This window comes from Dasypus novemcinctus, chromosome 18 (assembly GCF_030445035.2).
Source record: "Dasypus novemcinctus isolate mDasNov1 chromosome 18, mDasNov1.1.hap2, whole genome shotgun sequence".
Taxonomy (NCBI): Eukaryota; Metazoa; Chordata; class Mammalia; order Cingulata; family Dasypodidae; genus Dasypus; species Dasypus novemcinctus.
Window position 1 is genome coordinate 40,018,493 of NC_080690.1, and position 24,685 is coordinate 40,043,177.

At 36.5% G+C, this 24,685-nt stretch overlaps 1 protein-coding gene across 4 annotated transcripts in view; it reads right to left on the reverse strand.

The window, feature by feature from the left end:
- Positions 1–3,071: 3,071 nt before the first annotated feature.
- The window catches only part of CYLD (CYLD lysine 63 deubiquitinase), a 68,002-nt gene continuing 46,388 nt past the window's right edge, over positions 3,072–24,685 (reverse strand). For all 4 annotated transcript variants that reach the window (XM_004450422.5, XM_058280030.2, XM_058280031.2 and 1 more), the window contains 8 exons: positions 24,229–24,351; positions 21,605–21,696; positions 20,737–20,803; positions 14,799–14,931; positions 11,601–11,709; positions 10,657–10,775; positions 10,176–10,392; positions 3,072–8,553 (listed from right to left, as the gene is read on the reverse strand). In XM_004450422.5, the coding sequence (XP_004450479.1) occupies positions 8,369–8,553; positions 10,176–10,392; positions 10,657–10,775; positions 11,601–11,709; positions 14,799–14,931; positions 20,737–20,803; positions 21,605–21,696; positions 24,229–24,351 (1,045 nt within the window). In that variant the 3' untranslated portion in view covers positions 3,072–8,368. The remainder of the gene's footprint in view (positions 8,554–10,175; positions 10,393–10,656; positions 10,776–11,600; positions 11,710–14,798; positions 14,932–20,736; positions 20,804–21,604; positions 21,697–24,228; positions 24,352–24,685) is intronic.

Below are 24,685 nucleotides of genomic sequence, written 5' to 3' on the forward strand. Positions count from 1 at the left end.
GCCAAACTCAGCATGTAAATGCAATGCCTTCCCCCCAGCGTGGGACATGACACCCGGGGATGAGCCTCCCTGGCAACGAGGGACCACTATCAACTACCAACTGATGATGCAACTGGAAAATGACCTTATATGGAAGGTTCAATGCGGATCAGCAGAATATCCATGTCTACATAAAATACCATGACTTTAAAATGCTGTTTGACCTAAAGTAAGGGGGAAATGGAAAGGAGAAATGAGTTTATATGGCTACGAGTTTCTAAAAAAGAGTCTGGAGGCTGGCAGAAGGTTTGCCCTCATGCACAAACGAGCAGAGTCAGAGAGACAGATAAAGCAGATACAACCCCCAGATATTGGTTCCTTTGAGGGCTAAAGAGACCCATGGGAGTTATGGTCATGGCCGATGGGGTTAACTACCAGGGCAGATGGCCCCTCTTTGGAAATGGTGTTTATGTGTGATGAATCTGGACTCAGATGGGATCTCCCTTCATAAGACTTTCATGCTAATGTGCTGGAGGTGCAGTTAATGTTGGGGTTTAAGATATATTTAGGGGATTTGAATCTCTGGACTGACAATGTGATAGCCAGATCCTGAGCCTCAACAGACTCCAGCACCTACAATCTGATTTATTGGACTTACCACACTCAGCTAAGATGGAGGTGAAGAAGGACAACCATCACACCATGGAGCCTAGAGTGATTACAACTGAAAATGGGAGGATTGCATCCAGCATCCAGGTGGAATCTGAGCCTCCTCTTGACATAAAGGTGCAATGGACACAACCAATCCAGTGTCCACATAGAAGAGGTGGCATTGGATTGGGAAAAGTGGACATAATGGACAAAGGGTATGGGGAAAGGCAGGAAGAGATGAGAGGTGGAGGCGTCTTCGGGACATGGAGCTGCCCTGGATGGTGCTTCAGAGGTAATCACTGGACATTGTAAATCCTCACAGGGCCTACATGATGGAATAGAGGAGAGTATGGGCCATGATGTGAACCAATGTATATGAGGTGCAGAGGTGCCCAAAGATGTACTTACCAAATCCAATGGATGTGTCATGATGATGGGAACGAGTGTTGTTGGGGGGGGGGGGAGAGGGGGGGTGGGGGGGTGGGGTTGAATGGGACCTCACATATATATTTTTAATGTAATATTATTACAAAGTCAATAAAAAATAAAAAAATTAAAAAAAAAAAAAAAAAAAAAAAAAAAAAGACAGATTCAGGGTGTTCTTTGTAATTGGAGAGCTTTCCTTAACTCCTAGACAGTGGTCTCTTCCTAATAGCAGACATACCTTGCAAATTCAAGTTGCATTTTTGTGATGAAGCTGGCTGCTGGGTGCATGACCGTACGTTATGCTGCCCAATTCAGTGTCTGCTCCCTTCATTACGCCAACAGGAGGGCATGGCAATCCTTCACCCCCCTCCTCACCCCCACCCCAATAAAATTCAGTACTCCAAAACATTCTAACAAAATTGACAACCCACACCAAACTGTCTGTCCACCCCCCACACACACTCCTGCTCTGCTCAGCCAGGTCAGGTAAGACCTTCAGTGCAAGGTTGGGGGGGAGGGGGGCGGGGGTGGAATTTACATGCTGCTCCAATACTGAACCCCTTCCCAAGAACTCTTCTTCCTTCTTACAGAATCAGCCTGGGAGTTTTTGTGTTTATGACATCTAAAATTTATAACACCTGGAGTCCACACACGCCTTGAAGTATTTCCCTCAATAGAGAAAACAGCATTTTATCAGACCACTTTAAGGATGTCTTTATTCAAGTCCTCTCTAGATAGTGATATCTGTCCCTGGAGCAGGTCCAACATCCACTTCCACGGCTTCTCCTAAAGAGGCTGGACCAGTCGCTCTACCGTAGATTGCCTACTTCTCCTTTGGAGCTTGTCCAAGTCCACAATCCTGTCTTTCAGAAGAGCATAGAGTGGAATGACATGGAGATTATGTCTCCTACAAATAACTCCACTCTTTCTGACAAGGGGTTCTGCACATATTAGAATAACCTAAAGAGCTTAGGCAAATTCCAATCACCTAGCCCTGTCTTTGGAGATTCCCAGGCCTTAGGATCACTTTAAAGTCTTCATATGTGAATTCAATGTACAGCCAGGGCTGGGAACCCCTATTCTGAGCAGTACACCCCTCTTCTTCAGGTGTCAATGCAGGACAAGGGGTCTCAGCCATTCCAGGAAGGAGAAGCCCCAGGTGGGCCCACAGTGCCTTTTTCTCCAGGCCAGCTCTCCTCAGCAAGTGTGTCCTTTCACTTGACTCTCCAGATCCTCAGGGGACACAAGTATAGCTGTCACATTAATATACCTGAGTCAGAAAGAATGGTATCTACTAAAAAGTAGGCAAAACCTTGAATCTGAGGGAAATCTCAGTGCTGTTCAAATGGCATAGTTTAGACAAGGCCAGAATGTTCATTCAGCTATTGGTTTTGGAAACAGGAAAGTTCTTGAATTCTTGAATATACTAATACCAATATTACCAACTTTACTGCCTTAAATTCTGAGGAATTCCAGAGGAAGACTTGTTTTACCTGTTCTCTGAACAAAGACTAAAGGAAAAATGTCCATTCCATATAGCATCGTGTAATTTCTTTGGGTGCTACAGAAAAGGAAAGCATCTAATTGTCTCCTTGGCAAATGTAGGAGACAAGGGCACACTACTCTATAGTTAAGAGCTTTGTGCCATGTTTGCCAATGATGAAATAATGTACTTTCTGGTTGAGTGGTTTAGAGACTGGTGGTTCAGACTAAGCATCATTTCAAATCAGAGCTTGGAAATGCCAAGCAGGATCAAAAAAACCCCACAGAACCATTACGCCAGGAAGCAACCCGGAGAGCCGTGGCATGCATTCCAGAACAGGCTAAGTGTGAGGTTGCTTCTGAAAGAACTGTAAATTTGGCTGAAGTACAAAGAAACAGTCTGTCCAGGTACATCATTTTTCCATAGGAACCTCTTACCTCGCACCACAGCAACAACCTCATATATTGTAAAGACCAATTCCAATTTTCCCATAATAACCCAAGGCCCCTCCTCAAAGAAATCAAGGTAAAAGAACCATAAAAATTTAATTTTAATGATACAGAAATAGTTATATAGTACATTTCTTTCCACAGCAGCACTTCATTCATCTCTACAAAATTTAATAAAATTAAGGCTAAATCCAATTTAGTAAAGGGACATTTTATGTGATGTTATTTTTAAAGAATGTTTTCATAAATACAGGATGCTCTTCAGGCAAAAAATAAATTTTTAAAATGTTGAACAAGTTACCAGAAATGGGAAATGCAGTACAAAATGTGCTCCATTTTACCAATCTACTGATAGCACAACTGCCCTGGGAAGTTTCAAATGGGATTTTTTTTTTTTTAATTAATATTTATGACATGATACTAAGACTTTCTGGAGTCAAAATTCCACAGTATTAGGCCATATAATAAAATAAAATCAAGGACAGTTGAGTCTCCAAAACAATCCATCTAAAAAAAGTAAAAAGCAAAAATGTACAGTTCAAACTCACAAGAAAAATGTCTGAAGCTGTGGCACTTAAAGGTTAATCCCCTTGGTAAGTGGCCCTTTCCTGCGACCTCATGCAAGCTATAGAAGGAAATGATGAATTTAAAATAGGGTGAGAGCCAAGAGAGCCAGGAAATCAGATGGGGTTCTTGCATGACCTGGCTATCAATACTGAGGTTTGCTATGCTCAGAAAAGGACTGTACTTCTTTACCACTTTTCACCATCCTCGGCCACATTTGCTGGTTAACATTTTACCACTGCTTTCTGCCTCAAGAGAAACGCTTCAGCTTCTCCAACATTTAGAGTAAAAGGTCTCTTTTTCTATCCTCCCTCTCCCTCCCTCCCTTCCTCTCTCCCTCTCTCTCTTTCCCCTCCCCCGCAGAAAACACCTGAAAGGAGACTGGACAAGTCTAATGCTAACTTCCTGCAGGAAGCCTCACTCAGCAGTCCTAGTCTCTGAAGAGAGACGCCAGCCTGTGGGAGCCACAGAAACCGGCTTTCCTGTGGCCCCTGTACCACAGGGGCTTTAAGCAGTTGACCTTCCTTCTTCCTCCACCCCCTTCTGCGTGCTAGTTTCCATTTTAGCATCCCCCCCATCCCCCACTTTGCCTTGGGGAGTCAAATACTTCCATTGACAGAGAACTGCGGGTGTGCTAACATCACTGAACCTGAGAGAAGGTGGTCGAATTTACAGGCCTTATGGCCCACCTGCTTCAACAAGGATATCTTACTTTATGACAAAAGGACCTGTTACTCCAGAGAATAATCTTCTCATTAAGTTTTAAATGTTCATCATAAAGTAGCAGATAGTAAGACACAATGTATTTTTTTCTTTAACTTTGAATGACAATTTTGCTTTCCGATTTCTTTGCTTCCCAGACACTCAATTTCCACTAAAGAAATAAAATGGAAGGAAAATGTTCAGGTAAATAACATGAAACATATTCTTAAGAATTATCTTCTTTTTCAAAGACTGCCATAACCTCAAGGAAAGAGTAGGTTGAGGTACATATACTAAAATGTATTTCTTATATAAATTCATATGTAAACACAGATGAAAAATATGGTAAATGCCCAATTACCCATATTTATATAGAATGATTAACACAATAACATTATATGACCACACAATCACAGAAAGAGAAGGAATCTTCAAAATCTTTTTCAGTGGTTATCAAAAACAGCTGCTCGCCAGGTTCACCTGGTGTTGCTTCTTCCTAAGCCCCATTCATGGAGAGTCAGATCCAGCAGTTATGGCCTAGAACCCAGATGTTTTCATTTTTTCCCGTTAAATCTCATAGCCCAGTCCTCTCCTTATACCAAGGAGGAAACTAAGACCTAAAGAAGTCAAAAGCTTGTCCACAGCTACAGAGCAAGCAACAGAAAGGGCTAGAAAACCCAGGTCTCCTGTCCCCTAGTCCACAACTTTTCTGCTATACCATACTCCTCCCAGAGCTTTCCCCCAGACCTGTCACCCTTCCATGTAGGGTAAACAATACTTCAGGAACAAGTTATTCTGTTGCTGAAATTAGGTAGTAAGTTGTTTGAGGGAAGGGACCATTCTCATATTCCTTCTGACACAATCCTAGTTACCTAATAAATGTCCAATAAATACTTGTTGGTTAGCAGACATTCAGCTAAGGCCCAATACCATATTCTCCACTCACATCTCTGTCTATGACCATCTGAGATGATGTAAAACCATGTAGCTGGACATCGAGATCGAGCTGAGGAGGGGAGGAACACTTCTATTTATGAAGATACCATGTTCAAACCAAGAACGTGAATGCCAGCATAAGTTCCATAAGTTCAATCACTATCTTCCCTTTGATCCTGAATTACCTGAAAAATTTTAAAAATTCAAGGGATAGGATGAATCTGGCCATTTACCTACCACATTTAGCAAATATAAATGAGAAAAATCCTAAACTAGTCTAAGGAGCCAATCCTTAGCAACTTTTTGTTATTGTTTCTTTTGATTTTCAATGTATTCTCCAGTCTAACAAAACATTCTTTTGTGGATGGAGTCAAACTCATTTATAAAATTGATGGTGAGGGCCTGAACACATTTAGCTTTTAGTTTCCCACGGTCTGGCTCTCTCCATATATATGAAGGCATGCACATGTGTGCACACACATGTACATGCACATACATGCACACCCCGTGTGTTTTGATTTGGAGGTGGGAGAAACATGAGTTGTTATTTTTTCTGTTTGTAGCTATGAATCATGAACCATGTCAAAAATAAGATCATTCTACTAAACTGTCATCTTGTTCAGAGATTTTGGTTAGAACATTAAACATTAAAGAAAATTTAAGTTTAAAAAATAAACAGGAACATCAGCCACTAATGCCATGCAGCCCAGCCCTGATGATGTGCAGGTGACAGTCCAGGTTCTGCCAGTGCAAGGAGCAAGGAGGAGGCCAGAGGGAATGGTCCGGGATGGGAAGAAACCTTTCCTGCTGGTTTCATGGTGCTCAGAAGCAGGGAAGGAGCCACACCTCCAACAGGCATCACCAGACTTGGCCCCTTGCATCCCTTAGGAGAACTCCCTCCCTCAAAAGCAACATTAAAAGGATGTAAAGCTCTACTCCAAGAAACTGTTGCTAGAAGTAATTTATGGCTGAGGACTGACTCTACCACTTGAAAAAGTCTCTATACACCATTCGAAACCAGGCATGCATGCAAACACTTCTTCAAATCTCCTGCCACCAAGAGGCTTAGACAGGCAAGCCTTCCCTCAACTGACATTTTGTTTTAATTCTTATAGAAAATGAATTGTCTTTTCTTTAAAAACAAAAACAAAATAACACACAGACACACACACAAAAACACAGTTGAATCCAGTTTTACCTATTCACAGATTCCTAATCATTCCTCCAGATAAACTTTTTAAATCAGATCGAAAAGGAGTGGATGTGGCTCAAGCAGTTGAGTGCCTGCTTCCCACATAGGAAGTCCTGGGTTTGGTCCCTGGTGCCTCCTAAAAACAAGCAACAAGCAAACATGAAAAAGCCAACTCAGGAGAGCCAATGTGGATCAGTGGTTGAGTGCCGGCTTCCCACATACAAGGTCCCATGTTCCCAGGCCTAGTAGCAAAAACAAAAACAACAACTAACAATCGCATTGATAATCTTATTTATCCATTTACTTATTTAACACATTATCTAAATGACGATGACAGGACTTCTAGATGGTCAGAATGAGAAGAGACTGTAGCCATCTTGCATCCCAGGCCTCTTCTTGCACTCAAGATGGATGGCGGCAGGGCCAGCTCTTCAGCCAGGGCGCCTCACCCTCAGCCCCTTGATCTGAGATCATCTCACCTCCCCAACCCAAGGACTCTGCAGTACAACACCTCACGCAAACTGGATATGCTTTCATTTCAAAAGTGGAAAAATTATAAAATGAAAGAATTTTTGTGCCTCCTTATGATTTACAAAGGTAATAAATATTAGCAAAATAGAATGATAAAATCAAAGGGTAAGAGTCCTTTCAAAAAAAAGAATTGCAGGGTTTGTGAAGATTCTTTCCAATTTTTTGACATTAGTTTATCAAGTCATATGTTCTTTGCATATGACAACTTTTCTGTCTGTCTGCAGAGTTAGGAAGTCATTCCAGAAAGACAAAAATACCACAAAACAACACTCAGAGAATACACAGCCTACAGCACTGACATTTATAATCTATAGTTCTACTCTACAATGTCCACTGTGGTCTACACACACACTATGGATATTGGCTAAGAAAACATCCATTTCCTATTTATTAATCAAGAAGAGGATGAAGCTGCTGATAACATTTCAGTAAAATATCTGATTCAGAACTGTCATTATTTCCAGTGAAACTAAACCGAATTTAGCAAGGGTACAGGCTAACTGAACAAATGTAAATTCTGGACAGTCTTATTTAAAATAGTAGAAGTTAGATAGCTAATACATCTTTTCAGGAAAATTTTAATGAGTAATTTTATATGCCGAATTACTTTTCTTATGGACCATATATTTGAGTGGGAATATATTATTATACTTATCACCCTACCCCTTTTATAAAATTTTCTCTGCCCAGTTCCACAAAATAGAGAACGCTATTTAAAAAAAAAAACCTGTTAGCTGACAGATAATACTGTGAACAAAGAACTTCAACCGCTGAATACCCTAATTCCCCCAGGGAAATTACACCCAAAAAAGGACATTTTCTGACAGAATCACTCAGATATCTCAAAACCAGAACAAATAGAAAACACCAGCAGTAAGGGAAGTAACGTGTTTTTCTGACCACTACTGCAGAAACACAGAAACTCAGCAGGTTGCAGACATGCGGGAGCCAGCACTTCTAGGAGAGGGTTAACAAATCAAACTCAGTACAACTTTAATAACTGGATTGAAAGTAGACTCTTAATAAAACCAAATTATTTCTTCCTCGAGGCAGCCATTAGCTACAAAGGAAAAATGATTTCATATCCTTGGTCCATAAAGAAGACACATTTATTTACATTTGCAATGGACTAAAAGGTTTTAAACTATCACAATTAAAATTTTATGCTTCCAAAAATATCATATGATCAATGCACTTAACTTAAAGCTTCAGGTATTAATAACTTCATTTAGACTTCTTAAAAAACCAACACAAACATACTTTCTAGAGTGCAAAATGCTTCTTATTAAATACTTCAGTAACACAAAAGCAATTTGTTTTTAAACACAGGAATCCTTTTCTGAAGGATTATCGCCACAGAAGACATCCATTGCCGGCAATGGACGTTGAGCAAAACTGCCAGCTCAGTAAATGCAACACTGAAATTTTGCATCCAGTTTCTTCACCTCTCCAGATTCATTTATATAAACTCATTGTTGGACTCTGGTACATGCACATATATGCATCACAAAGAAGTCTCCGTGCACATCCTTGGATTCTTCTGGAGTCCAAGGAATGCAGATCTTCCAGAGACATTTTCAAGTACTCGCCTACTTCTGGGCATGGGGTAACCTGAGGAATGTTGAAGCCATTCTGACCACCTAGGAGAAAGAAGAGCTCTTTTTAGAGGGCAAAATTCCAAAATCTTATTTGCTGCCCTGACCCATACCAAAGCAAATCTTTAATCTTTAACCATGATTTAGTAAAGGATCTGAAAGACCACACTTTACTTCTGATTTCTAGAAGTTAAGACCTCTTTTAAAGTGTTGACAATTTTCTCATTTCTTGATTTCTGAAAGGATTCCAGGGCCAGCAGTGAACAAATTAGTGAAAAGAAACGTCCTGAGAAAAGCCCAAAACCTACCTTTCAGGCTGCTCTCTGCATTCACTTGGGGAATAATGTTATACACACATACACACACGACATTCAATACTTCACCTTTCCACATTCCCTCCCAGACACAAGCATCCCAATTTACCATGGGATTGGTCAATTTAGAGCAGAGCTAGTAAAATCAACACTAACATATTTCCCTAAATTAAAAAAAAAAAAATTTCTTTGCACATCTATAGCAAGATTTGCTTGAACTATCATCAAACTATGAACAACGCCATAGTACGGTTTTAGGGATTCCAGGAAAGGCCCTTCCAGTTTAGCTCTCCCACTGGCTTTCCAAACATCTGAAATTTCCATGTGTTGAGTTATACCATTCGATGCAAATGTCAACTGGGGTGGGGCACACTTACAGGTAGGACTGTGCTTCAAGTGGCTGAGAGCTGAAAGGCTGAGAATCCTTGTCTAGCGCATGGGCCTCTGGTGAAGAGGCTACCACAAGAGGATGTCCTAGGCTACAAGAAGGCCACAGTAGAAGACTGTGGGGATTCACGTTTGAGAAGGTGCTTAAAGGAAAAATGCGCTAGAAGAAGGGAGGAATGTGGGAAATCATACTTCGCAACATTTCCTAGGGCTGGTCCTCATCTGTAAACTCCATAAATGCAGAGGGGTAGCTGTTTTGACAACCACAGTCCCTGGCACTTCACGCGCACTCATTAAATGTTTGTGAAATAAATGACTAACCCTTCTAGAAAATAACCTGGGAAGTGTATGTAATATATTTGCCATTTCAGGTAGAAATATATTAAATGCAGAAGAGGCTTATGTTTCCAAAGAGGATATTTACTTCTGTTCTTAGTTTTGTTGTTAGGAATATGACATAGTTTAGCATAAAAATACGTAAGGTCTAAGGTCAGAAAGACTGAATTTGACATCAGGTATGTGACCTTCCACCCCTTCAAACTCAGCTTTAATAAGCAAAAACCAGGAATGACTCCTATCTTATAGGGTATTTCAAAGATTTAGGCATAATGACTGAATGGACTTCCCAGAGAGCTTGGCACCAATAAACAGCAGATAGGGCTTATCCAGAAAATGAGAGGAGCCTGAAAATAAAAGATAAAAAATCTGAAAAGAAAATCTCTCAATCTTAAAATAAGAATTTGGGGAGTATTTTTTCTTGGTAACAAACTGTATATGCATGTCAAAATATCAAAACAACAGTATTCCTCAATTTTGGTAGGAGGGTGGTTAATGCATTTCAAGATTTAAGATCTTCTGAATTTTCTAACAAAATATCTTATTGTGCAGAAAAGGCTATCCCACAATGAACCAACCCACTATAAACTAAAACACTGCCACAATGCAGAAGAAAGGTTTTTGAAATACCATCCCGATCAGCCATGCTATCAAAGAAGAGCCAGGCAGAGGCATCTTTCCCATATTTCACGAAAGCAACATAGTGGCTTGTTTCTATGCAGAGAACAGCAAACAACTCCATTTTCTGACAGGGTATGCAGCCATGTCTCCAGTCCCAGTCAGGCAAATCTTTGGGAAGTGACACTGGGTTATATTTATGATTTAACCTCTTGGGATGAAGATGGACCTAAAATGGAACATGAAAAGAAAGCAGTTACTGAGCCAAGGGGTTTCAAGTCAATGGACTTCACTTACTCTAGTTTAGCACATTCCTTATAAGACTTCATAGATATCTAACAAATAGTCAGAAGAAGCTAAATAATAACAATTTATTATGAATTTTTTCAAGTTAACTGATTTTTCAAAACTCGCCAAAACCTGAAATCTATTTTCAATGACATATAATCTACTGCTCTACAAGTGAACATCCATTAAGAGAAGTCAAACTTACTTGATTGTTGCAGATTTTACAAAACTGTTTGATTTTTCCAGCTGAGATGTCAGGATCATCATAGCATTCCCTACACTCATACATTGCAAGTCCTCCACATATCCGGCACTGCCTGGGAGCTAAAATGGTGGAAAGAGGTTAAGTTGCCTTTAAAAATGCATTTTTTTCATTCAGAAGATCAGCAAGAAAAGTTATGCTTTAGAAAGAATAATGTTCATGAACTCAAAACGGTCCACCCCTCCTCCTCATCCCCATAAACCTAAAGTTGGCAATTTCCTTGGATTCAGTATATCTTTAAAGACATTTTCTCTGACCAACTGACTATTTTAAAATAACATAGTCTAGGGTGCTTACCCCTGATTATAAAAGTAAAGAATGTCCATTGTTGAAAAATTCAAAGAAAGTATAAAGAAAAACACTGAAAAATCTACAATTCCAATTAGCAAGAGATAATCACTATCAATATCATTGTGTACTTTCTCCAATAATTTTATATCTGCACATGTATGCATACATGTGTACACATGTGTATATTTTAAAACTCCTATTATAGAAAATATCAGTGTACTTAACTTTTCACTTAACATTGTATCATGACCATTTTCACATACATTGGCTTTCCAAACAGACGAATTTAATGGCAACAGTTTCATTGTACAGATATACCATAATTCATTTAACTATTCTCTTGTTAACATTTAGATTACTTATAATTTATTAATCATGTGACAATATACATATAAAATATTTATTTGTATCTCTGATTAGTTTCTGAGAATAAATTTCTAGAAGTAAAATTACTGACAATATTCCAAGGCTCTTCAGATACTAAACTGCCTTTTAGAAAAATTGTATCCAGTTATATACTCTCCCAGTGAATAAGAAAGACCTGATGGTCTACTTCTAAAAAACAAACAAATCAAACTAAAAAATCTTATACTTACTGTCTTCAAGTAAATCTGTTATATTTAATTCCAGAGAAGGAAAAATTTTTTTAAATAGTTTAAAGTCTTTTCCAAATCGAGGCATCTGAATAATCAGACATGATGGTGCCTAAAAAAAGATAAATATTTTTAGAATCAAAGTTGTAAAAATGTTTTCTCTCCAAAACTGAAACAGTCATGGCTGTCAAGCCATGTAGTGATCTTAGTCATAATGTTGATAGACTTTAAAACATAATCCAAATGTAATGTAAAGAGTCAAGAGGAGTTTCATGAGAGTACACAAGGATGGATATAAAACATGTAATATTACACCATAAACATATAGGGGATGATAAACTAATAATGTAAACCATAATGTGAAACATAGGATAACTAAAAATTCAGAAAACTGTATATCCTAAAGTATGGACCACAATGTAAGCACAGATGTCACCTTGTTTGAAAGCTATTGTCTCAGAGTCTGTATATCAGTTTCAGTAAATATGATATGAATAAGTTATAAGAATATCGCTGTGGAAGGGAAAAAGGTTTTATGGTGGATGTGTGGGAGTACTGTATATTGTATATATGAATTACTGTGATCTAGGGCTCTTGTGAAGAGAAGCTTAATAATTAGGAAAAAAGAAAAGAAAAAGATAGGATGTAGAATTTTTCCAAATCAATACGTATTCTATATCTAACCTTTAAACCCATCACTATATTCCATTTTACTAGTAAGGGATCCTGACATTATATTGGGCTTCACTTTTCAGGAAGTTTTGGATCACAGAGTGGTTCAACAATGGCAGTGGAGGAATACTGGTATAGGATGTTATTGACAGGTGATATATGGTTGACAGGGAGCTACAAAAGGCATATGTCCAGGGTGCATGGTAATGTTTGGATATACTCATAGTGGCAACAATTAAAAACTACAGCTGGGGGGGGTACTGGGTTCCTGGCCGGGGGTGCTCTGTCGTGGTCCCTAGGGGAGCAGCGGCAGTCCCCCAGGTGCAACGGTAAGGACCAGGAAGGAATGAGGGTCCAACAGTGAGCCCCTGATACTAATGGCTATGCTTGTGAGCCTATATGCCTGAAATAAGAACAAGGCCTAGAGCAGCACTGTGCCTAGGAGTTTCCTCCTGACAGCCTTCATGTTACTCAAATGTGGCCAGTCTCGAAGCCAAACTCAGCATGTAAATGCAATGCCTTCCCCCCAGCGTGGGACATGACACCCGGGGATGAGCCTCTCTGGCACCAAGGGATCACTACCAAGTACCAACTGATGACGCAACTAGAAAATGACCTTGAATTAAAGGTTCAACACGGACGAGCAGAATATCCCTGTCTACATATAATAACAGGAGTTAAAAATGCTGTTTGACCTAAATTAAGGGGGAAATGGAGAGGACAAATGAGTTTATATGGCTATGAGTCTCTAAAAAAGAGTCTGGAGGATGTCAGAAGGATTGCCCTTATGCACACCTGAGCAGAGTCTCAGAGACAGATAAAGTAGATACAACCCCAGGTATTGGTTCTTTTGAGGGCTAAAGAGACCCACAGGTTCTAGGGTCATGGCAGATGGGGTTCACTGCCATGTCAGTTGGCCCTTCTTTGGAGCTGGTATTTCTGCATGATGGAGCTGGACACAGATGGGATCTCTTTTCACAAGGCTTTCATGCTACTTTACTGGAATTGTAGATGGTGCGGGGGTTTAAGATATATCTAGGGGATTTGAATCTCTGGACTGACAACATGATAGCCAGGCCCTGAGCCTCAACAGACTTCAACTCCTACACTCTGATTTATTGGACTTACCCCACTCAGCTAACATGGAGTTGAAGAATGTCAACCACCACACCATGGAGCCTAGAGTGCCTACAACTGAAAGCAGGAGGACTGCATCCAGTATCCATGTGGAATCTAAGGCTCCTCTTGACATAGAGGTGGCATGTGGAATCTAAGGCTCCTCTTGACATAGAGGTGCAATGGACACAACCAATCCAAGGTCCACAGAGAAAATGTGGCATTGGTGTGGGAAAAGTGGCCATGGTGGCTGATGGGTATGGGGAATGGGAGGAAGAGATGAGATGTGGAGGCGTTTTCAGGACTTGGAGTTGTCCTGGGTGGTGCTTCAGGGACAATTACCGGACATTGTCGATCCTCCCAGGGCCCACTGGATGGAACGTGGGAGAGTATGGGCTATGATGTGGACCACTGACCATGAGGTGCAGCGATGCCCAGAGATATACTTACCAAATGCAATGGATATGTCATGATGATGGGAGTGAGTGTTGCTGGGGTGGGGAGTGGTGGGGTGGGGGTGGTGGGGTTGAATGAGACCTCATATTTTTTAATGTAATATTTTTACAAAATGAATTAAAAAATTAAAAAAAAAAAAAGAGTCACGAGATAGAACAGCAAGATGTCACATGTCTTCAAGAAACCTATTATCATATGGACACACTGATAGCTAGAGGTCAGCATGTTATATAATCTTGGCCCTCAAATATTATAATGGCTATCTAAAGCAACATTCTACTCTAGGTTGATATTTAGTAAAAATTTTGGAGAAATTGGTTTTGCAAGAATAGTGCAGAAACTGTCATCACTGAACAACACTATTCCTTATATTTCAGCAAATAAATAACTATGACTGTTAGGGTGTTACCAACCATTCCTTCAGAAATAAATATAATAAAAATAAACCATAAGCATATATTACTGAAATTGTGAAGGGCCTTAGTAGACAGTAAAAGAAAAGTATATCACTTGTTCATTAACAAACCAATATAAGCAAATTTATTGACATTTTATCTCTTATTGAAGGGGGAAAAATAAAGCTTCTATTTGGATATATTTAGATAGCATACTTGGATAAAATGTTAAATACTTAATTCACATAATAAAAAGAGATGGCAGTTCTTTTAAAAAATATAAATCTTCCTTTTGCTTTAAATTACCTAAAGGCTTTTAAGCTACAAACTAGCTTGGTTTTTTTCTTCAACACCAAAAATCCAAAAAATTTTACCTTAATTCTCTGGTATTTTCTACAAGGACAAAGTTGAAACACTACACATTATTTTTTTTTCTATTTGTGTTTTCTTAATGTGTTTCAAACTATTCTCAGTTAGTAAAAATTAATAGTTTTGGAATCCACAGCAGTGTTAAAAATCCTTAAAACATACATACAAAATACAGCAAATAATTATCACTAACCTCTGCAAATTTCAGGTTACTGTTGATAAAAGACCATTCTAACAACTGCTGGATTGTAGGAACTCCAACTTTCTCATTTTTTTCCATAAAAATTTGATAGAAGTAACAGTCTTGTACTTTTTGGCCTGCTGATCTAAAATAATGAAGAACAAAAATAATATAATTTTTTTAAATGCTTAATCAAAATTTGAAGTTGCTCTAGTAGTATTTGAGAACAGAACAACTATGAAGTTGATGGTAGAATTCTGGAGAGTCAGAACAGGATGAAAAGACAATGGTTTACACTAAATAATTGAATATACTTAAGCAAAAGACCTTAAAAATGATTTCTTGCTTTATTTTTTATATTGAAAAATTTCTTTAGTGGTCAAGTGAAGAATAATGGAATAACATCAGCAATCAAGAAGCACTGTGTGAACAATAATAGCCAGAAGCTAAAATCAAGTAGTTCACTTGATTTTATATGAAATCACTACCACTAGAAAGCAACAAACTGAATTTAATGCTTGAAATAGGAAGAAAGAAAAATTTTTATGTCTGAAAGGGACAGACTTTTAGAGACTTTCTAGTCCAAACTTTTCATTTATAAAATGAAGGTCCTAAATTCCAGGAAAGGATCATCAAGTCAAAAGAGAGCTAGGAGGAGAACCCAGGAGCCCAACAATCACTTACTCCTGTTTCCCCTAAAGCGTGCTGCCTTTTCCGATGGTCACTCATTTACTCAACAAATACCAAGCAAGTGCCTGGTATATTCAGTGTTATCTTTTACAGGGAACATTTCCCTTCTAAATATTTTACTATAAAATGCCGTAATTTTAAAGATGAACTCTTCCAAAAGGATTGATAATCTTTAAGTTTTATTATTTCCCTTTTTAGCAGAATTTCTGAGCATAGATTTGGAATGTTATATATAGATTTATATCAAGATTTCAAAACAAATTTAACACTCTCCTTTCCCTTGGTAACTTCTAATCTGCTTTCTATCCCTGCAAATTTACTATTTCTAGTCATCTCTTATAAGTAGTATCATATAATATTTGTGCTTATGTGCCTTGCTTATTTCACTGAGCATTATGTCTTCTGGTTTCTTCCATGTTGCAGCATGTCTTATACCTCATTCATTCTTATGGCCAAATAATCCATTGTGCGTATGTACCATATTTTGTTTATCCATTCATTTGGTGATGGACACTTGGACTGTTTCCACCTTTTGGCTATTGTGAATGATGCTGCTATAAACACTGATGTACAAATATCTGTTTGAGACCTTGTTTTAACTCTCTTTGGAAATATACCTAGAAGAGGAATTGCCAAGTCATACAGTAATTCCATATTTAACTTTTTGAAGAACACCCATATTGCTTTTCACAATGGTTGCTCATTTTACATTTCCAGATTTAAAGTTTTTGTCAAGGAAAAATATGAATATAGTTTACATAATGAAACCTCAGCAATTCAGACACCAACCATCAGAAACCCTCAGCTCCCCAGAGCAGTTTATAAATTGAAATCACCCTGAAATAAACAAATGCCTACAAAACTTATTGGTAACAAAGCAGAAAATTCATGAGAACATGCAACAATAAAAATAATAACCAAAAAAAAAAAAACCCTTAAGATTACATTATATGAATATTTTAATTGGTTGTTGATGACTATAAAACGCCAGCATTTTTCTGTGAAAATCAAAAACCCTAGAAAAAGAATAGGTAACAGAAAAAAATAAGACAGGAAACTGAAAAAGAAAGTAGTAGAGGTCAGTAGCTGCAACAATTAGAAATAACAATGGCAAGGGAGAGAGGTCACTGAAGGGAACCCAACTAGAAAAACTAAGAAAAGAGAACCAGAACTGAAGACAGAGAAGACACACAATGGGGCAGAGGAATTGGGAAGAGGGAACAGCAACCCCTTGAGCCCCAGTACTAAAGTTTTAGAAGGCTGAAATCCCAGCATAATTAGCTGGTCATTAAGCCACACACATACAAGAATCTCAACAAAGCTGGTGCCATTGTACAAAACTGTACAATTTGGATTACAGTTTCTAGTAAGGAAAATCAAAGGACAGAAGGATACAAATGCTGCATTAACTTTACAAGAAAATGAATATCTAAAGAGAAGATATAAACACTCATAGATTTGTATAATATTGGCTTTATGACCCAGATGACAATGGGTAGCCACTAAACTTCTTATCCAACACTATGGAAAGCAATATAGATATGATATATCCATGTAGCAAGAATGCCCAAACCATCTTCTTTAATGCGAGGTACTCAGTAATACAATGTGAAAATTCCCCTAACTCACTGAAACTCCAAAAAAAGGGTGCAGGGGATTATTCAATAAATAGTGTGGGTTAAGCCATGTATTTTATTTAAAGGATTTTAGTGTTTCCCACTGACACATGGTAAACATATAGATAAAGAATAAGAGAGGGGAGCAGATGTAGCTCAAGCGGTTGAGTGCCTCCTTCCCATGGACTGAGGTCCTGGATTTGATCCCTGGTACCTCCTAAAAAAAAACCAAACAAATGAAAAAACCAGTTCTCACTGGGGAGTGATTGAGCATCTGTTTTCCATGTACAAATGAGGTCCTGGGTTCAATCCCTGGCACCTCCTAAAAATAAAAATAAATAAATAAATAAGAGACAACAAGTAAGCAGAGCATGCCCTGTATTCTACATTCTAGATGGTTTCCAGAATTTTAATGTTCTAAAAAGGTTTATCAAACTGACTAAGGAATGTCTTGGCAATGCCTTCCAGTTTTAATTCTCCCAGGTAACACTGGCTCAGCACCCCTGGGTAACACAGGATGAAGGCAGGCTGACTATCCCTGCAAGTGCTACTGACTTCTATCAATAGTTTCTGGCTCTAAGGAATTGTAATTAACTTACAGATCTCACATATTTACCTGGTTAGAAAACACAAATTTTGAGTATTCTGTTATTTCTGAGTATTTTTAATGCCAGATAATTTTAGAACCAGTTACTAACCTGAGGGCTGACAAAGCTATTTTATTGCTAAAAACAAACAAACAAACGGTAGAAATTGTACACAGAAAATGGTATTTCAGATATTTTACCAACTTCCTTACCTTCCAGTATCACTAATACAACCTATGGACCTAAGTATTACTTTTAAAAAGTGGAATTACAAAATTTTTTTTTTGTTATAAAGTTGGTATTTTGTGTGTTATATAGTTTCACAATATCAAAAATTAGAACTTTGGACTAATGTTTACAACTTTGAAGTACATTAAAAGATAAGATCAACTGATGAATGAATGGATAGAGGGATGGGCAGGTGGATCCACAGGTTAACAAAACAGGTATAGTAAAGTGTTAATGGTAGAATCTAGGTGACGGGTCTATGGAAGTTCATTGTACAAATGTTTCCATTTTTCTAGAGGTTTAATTTGTTTAACAAACCATTGAAAAGAATTAAAACTTTAGTAAAGTTTGTACTTAAAATTCTGTCAATTCAAACTTTAAGGGAGATTAGAGAAACATACAAACTAGGGTCATGTTAGCAAAAGTGCCATCCTCAGCATCTAAAGGGTGAGGGGCTGGAGTCAGTGCTTACCAAACCCACCAGTAGACTCCACATTCCTAAATGGGGAAGAATATCCTCATACCCCATTCATAATTTGAATGTAACTCAACTTATATTAGTTTGAAGGAGACAGAAGGATGCAGTCAGATTCAGGTAACGAAAAAGAATACTTCCATCAAATGTTAGGTCAAGTATAAGTCTCAGGTTCTTTGTTTAACCCATTTACGTTTATTATGATTGTTTACACATTTGGGTTTATGTCTGCCTTTTTTATTTTTTGGGTATTTTTAATTTTCCATACATTTTCTTTGCTTCTTTTTCTCTTCTTTCCTGCTTCCTATGAGATGGGCGATATTGTCCTTATTTCCTTTAATCCCTTTTTTCATCTAGAAAGAATATATCCTATAGTACTCTTTTGCTCATTATCTTTAATCTCCTACCACATGTATGTGACTTGAGCAAGCCTGAGTAAATCACCATCTCTAGTCTCATCCCTAAGATCTTAGAACACTGTACCTCCAATAAAATTAATCCTTATTATTAGTATTACCTTCATTGTTATTGGTTTTTCAAGGTGAATGCTTAATTTACCTACTTTACCAATTTCTCACCTCCTCATTTCTAGTATTCTACTCCTTTATTCTAAATTCAGTTTTTGTTTTTCTAAAGTACATCCTGTATAAGTCTCACCAAGATTCTCTGGGTGGTAATTTCATCCTGTTCTTTCAGCTCAGGATTTCTGTGCATCTTTAATATTGAGATTTAAGTCTGTACAAGGTATTAATAATAGGGTGGTATATGGGGGAAAATACACCTAATACAAACTATGGACTCACTGTAGTACTAGTTCATCCCATGTTATTACTGGGAATGTAACACATCCCTTAGATGTGTTGGGGTAGGAGGAAAACAGGATGAAAACAATTGTTTTAATGATCTGGAATCTATCTCTTCAAGATTAAAAACAAAACTGACATTTTTCTCCTGAAATGCCTGCTAGATTTTCCTACCTCATTTATTAAATATATCTTTCATGACCACTTGTGTTTAAAAGCTGACATATAAGATACCAAAATATTACATATAGTTCATTCAATTTCTGGGACTTCTATTTGGTAATATTGATCCATAATTCTAATTTTGTACAGTGTCACACTGTTTCAATGTCTCCTGATCTGCATTTACAGCTAGTAAAACTTTTTTTAAAAAATCTTCACTATCACCTCCCAATTCATCTTTTGGAGAACTCTCAAACTGCTTTACCGAATTACAAAAAACTTGTGTTAAGATCTTGCTTATAGGTGAGTTAACATGAAAAATTAACATCTTTAAAATTTTTAGTCTTCTTACCTTCTTACCATAATAATTCTCATGAATCAATCAAATCACTTTTCAAATCTGTACAGCAAGTCTTTTTCAAAAACCTAAATCAATAAAATTGATTTCTTGGAATTTTATATTTTTATGAAGTATGAAATTATCCCCTTTTCATATTTGCTGGAAGGCATACACAATTACTATTGATTTTTTCCATGGTTTTTTTTTTTACACAGCCAAAATATAAACTTTTCTCTTAAGTCTAGTAGTTTCTAGACAATTTTCTAGGATTTGCTAGGCATATATATAACTATTACCATCTCATGTTTATATAGTGTGTCTTATTTCATTAATTAAAACTTTGAAAACATATCAAACTATAATTGTGAAATTGTCTTTCCTTCCTTCCTTCTCATCTATCAATTTCAATGGCATCACAGAGATGAGTAAGAGGAATTGTTTGTGATTGGGTTTTAGGGAAGTACATGCTATTTGAGCAAGATTTTCAACAGAGAAAGCCAGGTTAAAATGTAAAAAGAGTCAGCATTTAGACTGTAACTATTTAAATGATATGGAAACTTCAGCCACCAAAACATCTCACTAAGAATTTTACTGCATTATATTCAAGGCTTTCTCCCAAAGTGGAGAGGAGAAGCCCAAGTTATAAAACTGAGAACAAGAAAGCAAATTTAAAGGTAAATTGAGTACTAGGTTTACAAAAGCAGCATTTTCACAGTGTTTGATCAGGTTAGAATAAGCTTCTTTAAAGAGTTCATCATCCTAGTTACAAAAATATTTATATACAGTTCTGTAAGAAATGATTTGCAATAATATTTATTACTAGAGTTAAAATTAAAAGTACAAATTTACATTGGATTCATTCTTCAAGTTAAGTATGGAACTCTGGACAGAATAATGTTTTAAAGCTAATTTGCATTACATTTACCCAGCAAATTAAGGTCCCTAAACAAACACAATATTAAGTAATCACTGGTGAAATTATTTCTAATGAATGATGGCAGTGGAAATGAGAACTATTTTTCCAATCCTTCTAACAATTTAAAATTTACCTTATTTTTAACAGTGGTTCTACCCTTAAAATATGATGAAACAGAATATTCAAGAATTCTTCAGGATCTAGGAGAAAATAAAAAACCAAATAAGTTAACAGATAAACTTAAAAATCATTCTGGTTTTTATTTATGCCAGTCATATTTATATATTGAGTTCAATTTCATAATCAATATTATTTCATTTTCTGACTAAAGAAAAATACAAAAGAACATTTAAAGATTACTATAAAGTATTATATTTTAATTTTATTGTAACTTTAATGAATTTGAAAGGGTATAAATAATTCACTCATAGTGATATCATTTTAATTTCTTTGAAGGGTATTTGGATAAATAGAATAAAATCTGAAGGATGACCTTGTTTTTTTCCTGCTATTTTGATAATTATCAAACCTCTAAATATTACAGTTAGTTAAAACATGCTGCTAACAATTTCAGTCAAGAGTTCAATCTCTGAGGAATCCATTAGGTATAAATAGACTAAAACACTACTCTTTAACCATAACCTTCACCCCAGTCAGCCAGTTTGTAGCTCCCTTTATAACAAGGAACACTAAGCAGGAAAATTGGGATGGCTCAACACAACCCTTCACTACTGAAATAAAGCAACTCAAAATTACCATTACTGTATGGAAGGGAAAAAATTTTTTATTCAGTTAATATTCTAGAACCAGCCACCTTCTTAAAGGGATTCATTTTTCTACATCATCATTCATTTTTAGAAGAAAGCATTTACAAAGAGGGGAGAAAATTATACCTCACATTAAAAGAAATCCCTAATTTAAAATAAAACCCCAAAACTATATACACACATTTTAGCCAAAAATTTGGCATACACTTTCTAGTTAATTTTTCTGACAGTCACCTTTTTCTTCAGAGGTAAATCCTGATGCAGCCTCAACTTTTTCAAGTATCTTCCTCAGTTTCATAATTTTTGTGGCACACACATATCCATATCTAGATCAGTAAAAACTAATAGTTAATTGATACTGGCATATATAATAAATTATGTAACACATTTTGATAATCATACATTTATTTGTACAACTCCAGCATGTCATAAATCAATTGAACAGACAATTATTTTGAAGAATAAAATTACAGGCTTCTTGAAGTTTGGAAAACTAAAGATCTAGAACCATAATTATCCCAGGCACTATTACAGCTTAAAAATAATTGTCTTATACAAATACAAGAAAAACTATTTTTAAAATAGTTCTTCATGACTGGTTTTTAAAGATTAGCTGCTTAAGAAATTAAAGCATTTACTTTTTATAAAACCAACAATTTTGAGAGAAAGGCCTTTTAATACTAAAGGTTGAAATACCTACCAAGGGGAAAAAGAAAGAGAACTGGTAAGAAATCCAAAATCCAAAATTTGCAATCAACCAGTCATCCACAATTATGACTTTTTCTCCCATCTTTGTCTGAATATAGGAAGCATTCAGTAAGTTTAACGTCAATCCTTGACATAATTCTAATTCTAAAATGGCTTCATTCATTAAATCTTTGCAGCCAACACATACTGAGCATGTACCATTTAAATGGTAATCTAACCTGTTACCACTGGGAATGCAAAATTGAATAGGAGAAAAAAGATAGGTTTTCTGCCTTGAGAAGCTCGCAGTGGTGAAGGCAGAGGTTTCAGTACCAAAGAAAACCAGTCAGCTATAACGCAGATATGAATGCTATGGACACAGGGGATAATCTGATATCAGCAGGGCATCTGACAAGTTTCTCACTGTGGGCAGGGTGACAAAATGTGACCAACCATGATTTTTAACTGTTAGACAACAGCATCCAAAGAATGTTTATTAGTGGACTTAATGGTATTTTGGAAAGAAGGAAGGAAATGGTAACATGCCTCAGAGTTCCTGATGTGCCCTATCCTTTTCTAGTACCAAGTACATGGGGGAAAAACAGACAGTATGTTTAAAAATTTGCATGGGACCAAAAAAATGCATGTTAAAATCAAGGTTCATAATTATCTGAGATGTAAAAATTACCATTATTTTGATGATTTCAGGTTTTAAGGAAAAACAAAAGATACAAATGAGGATATTTATTCTCTTATAGTTTACTTTCTTCGTCATGTCATATAATGGGCCATTCTGAATGCTCAGTATTTTTGAGTATTATGGGATTTCTGGTCAAAGTATTATATCAAACTATTCTTTTTGTAAGAAAAATGTAACAATATTTTAATCATCTTTTTCTAGCCTCTGAGATAGCAACTTACCTCTTTTTTGTCACTCTTTATTGTATATTTAAATTTTGTAGGCTCTATTATTTTGTATTCTCAAGGTATAGACATATAAGACTTTTAAAAAGAAAAATATAAATACAATACTAAGTAAAATGATATTACCTATATTTAATGAAAAATAACAATGACATGTTTCTTTCTGTTTCCTTTTCCAATAATACTTCCCTGAATTACTTGCAGCCTTTAGGATATGATTATTTTCTAGTACGTAGTACACAATTGAATATAGTCAAATATAAAATTCACCTTGATTTGCAACTTTGCTCTTATTAAGGTCACATTACAGTGATTTCTGGTTCAGCCTAAATATCTTCTTGATAAAAGCATTTGGGAAGGAATACTTAGGATTTTACTTGCTAGCAACAGCAAGTTTTTCCACTTAGGAATTAGTTTCAAGCTCTCCAAAATTGCTCTAACAAACTATTTTTTATTTTGTTAATAAGGAAAGTAAGTCACAGAATTTAAATTTATCTCAACAAGAACTTTAAATTATGTAGTTTGTTCCATATATACCTGAGTGAACAAACATCTTCTACAACCTAACAAACATCTTCTAATTCTTCATAGTTTAAATTTTATAATGTGACAGTATCATACATTACCACTACCACTTATCAAATATCTTTACTATATATCCCCTGTCACTTGTGTTTGTACCATTACAAATTGTTTCCTGTGGCCAAAACTAGGAAATGAAAAAAAAAGTCACCTTTTTAAAGGAGGTGGAGGAAGGCCTAAATATATTCCTTTGATCAAGAAATGTGTGAATACATATTCTGTGTTTCGAATATAGATGTTTAAAACTAGCCTATAAATTAAAATTTTTCCTTGGTCTTTTTCTTTCAGATAAAAATTGAGCTTAAGAAGCCAGACTGCACCAGTTTGACTAATAAACATGATTACTGTTAAGGCCAGTGTTGGAATAAACTATTTAAGAAGATAAGAATTTCAAGTAGAGTATCAGCTTTTCTAAACCTACTGCAATTGCTACATTGTAGTGTTCTCCACCAAATCATTTAGATCATTTTATGACATACACTATGTACTACCCCTTGGCCAGGTTTAAGAAATTAAACAAAGGAAGAAGGATCAAAGATTTAAAAAATTAAACACTTCAAGAGAACTAATTTTCACCTCTTCACACAAGGCATAAGTTAATTACTGTGCAAAAAAGCAGCAAATAGGACATCTAAAGGCAAAATATTATAATAAGTTCCACTTACATTCGCAGAGGATTAACAATTTCTGTCCTCAGTAGTTCTTGAGTTTCGCTGTAATATTCTACGTCATTCTTTTCTTTGGGTCTAAGCAACACAGTGTCCAGAACAGAACTAAAAGCAAATAAGCTACAAGACAAAAAGAATAGTTTTCCTCATGTTATAACTATATGATTTTTTGAAAAAGAGATTCTAGCAAGAATCTGAAAAGAAAAAAGCAAAGTCTGGAGAACAAATAACAAGAGATTTGTGTTTCTTCATTAACACAAGTACCCAATGCCCCTTAAGATTCCCATGGTTCACTCATCGGGGCCTTGGAAGCTTCCAGGTTTGGAGAACACTAATGTAAAGATTGCAAGCTATACAGTAAGGGTGTTAACGGATAAAAATATGACAGCCGTTACTTTAAGAAAAGAAAACTTCTTTGCAAAAGTTGAAAGAGGACCTACAAAACTGAGACAAA